This window comes from Salarias fasciatus, chromosome 9 (genome assembly GCF_902148845.1).
Source record: "Salarias fasciatus chromosome 9, fSalaFa1.1, whole genome shotgun sequence".
Classification (NCBI taxonomy): Eukaryota; Metazoa; Chordata; class Actinopteri; order Blenniiformes; family Blenniidae; genus Salarias; species Salarias fasciatus.
Window position 1 is genome coordinate 6,370,244 of NC_043753.1, and position 6,592 is coordinate 6,376,835.

At 39.6% G+C, this 6,592-nt stretch overlaps 1 protein-coding gene across 1 annotated transcript in view; it reads left to right on the top strand.

Annotated features, from left to right (window-relative positions):
* Positions 1–4,846, top strand: part of dipk1c (divergent protein kinase domain 1C) — a 35,977-nt gene extending 31,131 nt beyond the window's left edge. Inside the window, exons 8-9 of the mRNA XM_030099043.1 lie at positions 1,286–1,360; positions 1,762–4,846. Coding sequence (XP_029954903.1) covers positions 1,286–1,360; positions 1,762–1,983 — 297 coding nt within the window. The 3' untranslated portion in view covers positions 1,984–4,846. The remainder of the gene's footprint in view (positions 1–1,285; positions 1,361–1,761) is intronic.
* The last annotated feature ends 1,746 nt before the right edge of the window (positions 4,847–6,592 follow it).

Sequence of the window (6,592 nt, forward strand, 5' to 3'; positions counted from 1 at the left end):
GTTACATCATTCTTGTTTAAGCATTTCACTTAAATATGATTAATAACCATTGGTTTTGACTCCAGAATCAGATTTTAAACTTAAATTAATAATATATTTTACCACACACAAAAAAAAAATAATTTGTCATTTTGGGCAACATCTTTTAAACCTTGTAAACCATAAAAAACAAACTCTAAACTACTTTCCAGAGAGGATTTCATTAATTCTGAGCGATTGTATCAGTTAAAATAAAAGCATATTATGGAAAGAATTATAAAGATATTTCTGTGCTTAAATAATGAAAAACAACGACTTAATAGAGATTAATAGTGAAATTACACATAACGTGTATCTGGAGGCCGGTTTGAGGCCGTTAGGCTGAGACGAGACGAGCAGGCCGAACACTGTGTCGCCATGACAACGGTCTCTCATCACCTGATGGCTCGGGTATCGAGTGTGCGATGAAAGCAAAAACCTCCATTCATTACGAGGAAGACGAGACGAGAGAAACTTTATCAGTTTTTTGGAGCGATGAGACACGGCCGACACCAAACGGTGGGAAGAAAAGATCAACTCTAACACAATGGAAACTGCAGAGCCAATCCCTGAGGAGAAGACAAAACAAATGTCAAAAAGATGATTCTAAAGAGGTGGAGGAGATTAAAAGTTAATTTGAAAAATGGCTTTTATCCAGCCTTCGAATGAAAACTAAATAATCCATAAATATATGATTTTATGCCCCATTTCATTTGAATAGTTTTGGAAAGAAATAAATCTTTCTCTTATTTTATATAAGGTAATACAACTGCAACTTTTTTGAGAAAAACAATTCACAAATACAAAAGAGTGAAAAGTCTGAAGAGCTGAGAAAAGAACCGATAAAAGACAAGAAAAACAAAGGGGGAAGAACAAAGATGGAGACGAGACAATGAGGATGAGTGAAGAGCCGACCGGAGCACCTGTGCAGGCTGACATGTCGATGACACGCCGCTCTCTGATTGGCCGAGACTTCTCGTGACCTCTGATGAACCGCCGCCTGCCCATCATCCTCCTCGCAGGAAGAAAGACTCCTTTGTGGCGACGTGTTAACTGCTGAAAAGCGAGGCGTCATCTGCATAACGATATAACATCAGCCCTCCATCTTTTATTTTCTTTCTCTCTGTCATGCTCTTTATTCTTTTATTTTGAGTTGCCCTTCATTCAATCCACTCACAATTATCTTTTATCAGCACAAACGAGCTCCTCCGCCAACAGTCACAAAGCTTTTTATTCTATTGTAATTTCTTCTTTCTGCTCTCTGCAGGTGATCTGTGAGAAGATTTTCAGGCCCTGGTTTTCTCCCACGCTTCTCGGCGCCAAAGCAGGCCTCCCCCTGCAGGTACGACTGGCATATTTCACTTTAACCCGTTAAAGTTTGGATGAAAACCAACAAGTCTTTGCAGTCTGAGGATCAAAAGGATGTGTTTCTCTTTCAGCTATGAACAAAACTGATCCCCATCTCACAGTAGTTATTGTTACTTCAATGAAACTGTTTTAATGTCTTTAGCTCTAAATACGAGTCACTTCAAGACACTCAGAGAAAAACCCAACAATCCTGTAACACGCCCAAGTGTTTGACACTGTTCTGACCCGACCACTGTCCTCTATAAACACGTTCTTAAAGTTGGGCATTTTGAAATTATTTGTACAAAATATGAGGCAAATTCAAAATGTTTGTTGAATAAAAATGTCTGGACTGAAGTGGAGGAAGCTGGTTTTCGCTGTGCTGTCTGCTCTCAGGTGGAACTGCAGCGAGCCGTGCAGGAGTGCTCAGAAACAGACGGAGGCATGGAGGAGGCCGAGACAGATGGAGGAGGTGGAGAAGGAGCAGGGAGAGGGAGCGATGTCCACCAGCGTCTCCTCAGCATCCTGAATCGCCTCCTACAAGAGGGCGGGTCTTCAGGAGAAAGGGGAGGAGCCTGGGAGGGAAAAGAACACGTCCACACTGCACTGAACTTCTGAGAAAGCCATGGAAACACCCCAAAAGATTCTTCCAGGAAGAAAACTGATAAGAATGTTCCTCTTAAGGAAGTTCTCTTTATTTGCAACTGATTTTGAGGTTTGGATCCACAGTTTGATCCAAAAGTTCTGATTCTGAAAGGTCAGAAAAATCAATGTCCATTGCTCTGGGTGCGTAATGTCATGTCAACACATCGCTGGTTGGACACGTCTAAACTTGAAAACATCTCTAAGGTCCCAAGGATAAACTGATCACAAGATTAGCTCTGATTAAGAGAACTCTTCATCCAGGAATTGCTTCCTCTGTTTGTTGCAGAAATTACTTTTCGTCACCTTGTTGGGTGGAACTGTCAGTAATTCCTACAGTGTTCCTGACGACTATAAGAACACATCTGGTCTTAAAGTTGTGAGGAGGTACTGCTTCCTTGGACTTTATCTCCCAGGATCTGGATGTTCTGAGATACTGGATTACAGTTCAACAGTAATTTGATATTTCCGGGTTAAAACTTGTAAATCCAACGTGAATGAGGTTTGTCATGTGGAACTTCTTCCCTCAACTAAGTAAAAACCTCAAAATTCAGTCAACCTCAGACAACTGGAACACAACATTAGCTCAGAGAAGAACAACTCATCACCGAAGGGATGGCTTGACATCGGAGAAATGATCTTCTCAAGTCTGGATCACTTTCATCACAATGAAGATGGAAACATCCGGAACAGGACGAGAGCGGCAGCTCGCTGATGCCTTAAGTGTCTTCTCATTGGAGGAGAATGTGATGGGTCCTTCGAGAGCTCTTCTTCTTTCTCTTAAACAGTTAGTCTCAGTGAGATTTAAAAAATAAAAAAATCTCTCTCATTTGAAGAGAAACTGTAGCGGGAAATAAAAAAAAATGTACAAAAACTTTAAATGTGGCAAACGCTGCAGGTACGGTCTAAAACTAAACTAGATTTGAGAAAATCTTGAATAATGTACTTTAATATCCATTTAACATGATACCAGTGAAACTGTGTTGTACTTTTCAGCCCTATAGGTATGAGGCATTAGGGTCTTGTTCCACCTCTCTGCCAGCTTATTGGGTCATTATCAGCCACTTTTATTAACAACCGCAACATATTTAAGACAGCGGAATGATCTCTGTCGCTATGCTGAGACAAAAATTAGTCTTTGACAATTATACACTTGAGTAATTTTCGGCATTAAAACCATATTCCTGACTTACGAGGACAACGGAGCATTGTGTCTCCTCTGAATAAGCTCAAAGGGTTGTTTTTTTAACCAGACCTCTGTTGCCTTGGTAACGATTCCATTTAGAAAATAGTGATTGTCAGTTTGATGATGATACCAGAACATATGTAACTATATACTGAAGCTAAGTCCAGTAAGTATGGGGTTAGTACTATGTTTCCCAACCTCTTGGTCATTTTCAGGGAACACAGGGAGGAAGCTTTGCTTTCATAGTAAAAGTTACAATTGGAAATAGTTACATGCTAAAAGATAAAATAAGCTTTGGTAGTAAAACTGCGAGGTGAGATATATCTTCTGGCTGTGGGATGCTCGGCTGGTCTGTAATCTCCCATCTCTCTGGAACAGATGAAAACTGAGCACAGCTTTTAAGTTGTGCTGACAACTTTTGATTCAGTTCAGTCTTTTAAATGTTTTTTATACACTGTGGAATCTTTGAATTCTTGTTTTCGGTTTTTTTTTTTTTTTTTCAAATAAGGTAGATATGGATGTTGAGCTGCTAATTAGCTAAGATGCCAATTTTCTCAATTTTTTTAAATGAATTCTCATAAGCATCTTGCTGCATTTTTTACGAGAATTTCCATCCACAAACTCCAACACTTTGACGAACGTTATTTTAACATGGGGCAGTTTTCCATGGCTGCTTTAGATTCAGTGTAGTCTGTCATCCTGGTTTTCTTTGATATGTCAAAGTCAAATCTGAACATCTTCAGAGAGGGGAAAAAAATCGGACCACAAGTGTGAATTCTATTGGCCCTGAACAGTCGTTCAAACCCCAGGTTGAACAACTTCTTGTTGCATAAAGGAAGAAACACAGAAATGGCAAAAAAAAATCACAAAGGGATAAAAGCTGAAGTCACCTAGAGCCTTAATCTGTGATAGTATCTAGAAAATAAACCAGTACAAGTACTTTTTTTATCAACTTGCTGATAAGATGATGCATGGCTTTTTGTTGCTGTAAGTTTAAAGCAAAAAAACACCAATTTAAGAGCAGCATTCAGGATCATTTTCATTGCTGGATCATTTTTCATTGTTTACATTTTCAAACAGACTGGACTTCATGGCTGCTTGGGTCAACCCAAAGGTCCCCGACAGGCAATTAGAAACTTAAAGGTCACATCACAAACTGAGGTCCTGTTCAGACTGCAATGTTTTCAAGTGAAAATGAAAAATTCTCAATTCATTTTTGGGGTCGATTTACCAGACAACACTCATCAGTGGAACTGAAAATGTGACTTTTTGAAAACACACCGGGAAAAGGAACTTTACTGAAATGTTGCCAAGGCGCATGTGCACCACGGTCGTAGTAAACTGTTTTTCTACAAATGTGTGACGAGATTGACAATAATAAAAATAGTTTTATCTTTGAGGGTAGCCCAAGCAGTCAAACTTGGGCGTCTGTCCATATGAATGTCCGTGTACTGCCATTGTCAGTGTTTATTATGTACTGTTCCCTGCATGTGTGTGTGTGCGTGTGTGGTTTCATTACCAAAATAAACCAACAGCACCCACTCGCGGCTCTACTAGAAAACTTCATCATTTTCAGCATTTGCCATTTCCATGGAAACGGACATCCTTTTCAAAAATGTTGCGTTGTAGGTTTTCCTGAACGAAAACCCAATAAAGATGAGTTTTCGGGTGAATTGTTGTCATGTAGACAAACGTACACCTCAGTTGATGAATAAAAGTCTGTTTTTAAAACTTACACTAATGTTTATACTTGCATACGCGTTGGTCTTATGTGGACACATGAAATACTTTAAATTCTGAAAAAAAAAAAAGTATGTTTAGTTTCCTTTCTGTTTCCACGTGCCACCATTACAGCCCATTTTGACTGAATTAGCTTCACTTGTTACTTTGTTGTTCAGCGCTCTGGTTAATGGTCGAGTACAATCAGCTGATTTCACCTGTGACTTACAGTCAGGCTCGGTGATTCAAGTGTTCACAGGTGTTTGAGAGGTATGAAGACCAGAATTAAGCCAGTTACTGTGGGAACCTGACCTTTGTGACGTGTACTACAAGAATATGGTCGTATATGGCGAGAACAGCAATCTTCAGTTCCAGATATCTTTGGAAGCGCTGTTAAAACCTAAACTATGTCAGGAGGCAACACTGCACTGAGCTGCTTTGGTTGTTCTGAGCTCATCTGGACATATGGAGGAGAGCGGGGTGTCTTACTACAGTCATGTGGCTCATGAGCATTTCTTAACTTTGTGCACGATAAAACAAAAGATCTTGTTCCCAAATACTGATAGTCTAATAATGCTAATTGCAGCATTTTACTGTTTACTGTGTTACTGTATTTGTCTAAAGTCTAGTTTTTTCTCGACTATTCTGGACAAGTCACAAGATTCCAAGAATTGCATTATAAACAGGATAGACAGTTTATGGGAACATTTATATTTCCATGTCCAGATATGTCTGATCTGTCGATAATCCTGGTCCAGCAGCTGTTTTTTACAGAACCGTCTGTAAATTCGTTCCTCAACTCTGGATGTTATGCTTTTAGCCCACTGAGTTTTACTTTCAGATTAGCAGTACTCTGTGGCCATGCAGTGGTATATAGTGGTTTCAGATAAAATATATATTTTGCAATATAAATCACTTTTCATTAATATACAGTAACTTACATGACCAGTCTAACTACTGCAAACCATATGATTTATAGTCTGAAACAAAGTAAAATACTGTTTAAATTCTCCTAGCTCTTGTAAAGCAATTTTCTGGACTCTAAGACTTGTCTGTCAAAAAATGCATCATAAAGAGGAAAAGAACAAACACAGTATAAGTCACGTTCATGTTTCCATGATATCACTACTCTGCTGCTAATGCTGGTACAGGATTAGCTTTTGTACAAGAGTCTTCTGTAAATTCGCTCCTCGGGTTTTGGTTCTCAGCCCATGATTGGCCTTCTTTGTTTTCTTCCTCTCGTTTTCTTGTCATAGATCCATTAGTAATGGAGTTTTTTTTTTCCTTTTTCTTTGGCAGTGTATCAACTTTCAGCTGTCGTACAGTGACATCTTCTGGTCACAGATGGTACACACCAGGATATTTTGAAATCGAATTAGCGTAAATTGCATAGACAGCTGAACAGCTAATAACAATAAGTGAAATACAGTTTGTTGCTTGAATACGAGTTTGAATTCATCCCCCAGCCCAAAAATCCAGTGGAAAGTGCTGCAGGTGTTGGACATCTGTTTGTACCGCCTACGCTGCAGCAGTGCTGTGAAGAGTTTACAGTATGTGAGGATTTCCTCTCACTGGAGCGTTCTCCGGGGAGGAACCTCACGGTTCTTCCTCGCTCCTTCTCGGCGGGATCTGCCCACAGATCTGCTCCAGCTGCTTCTCACAACAGCAGCTGCTGGGTGA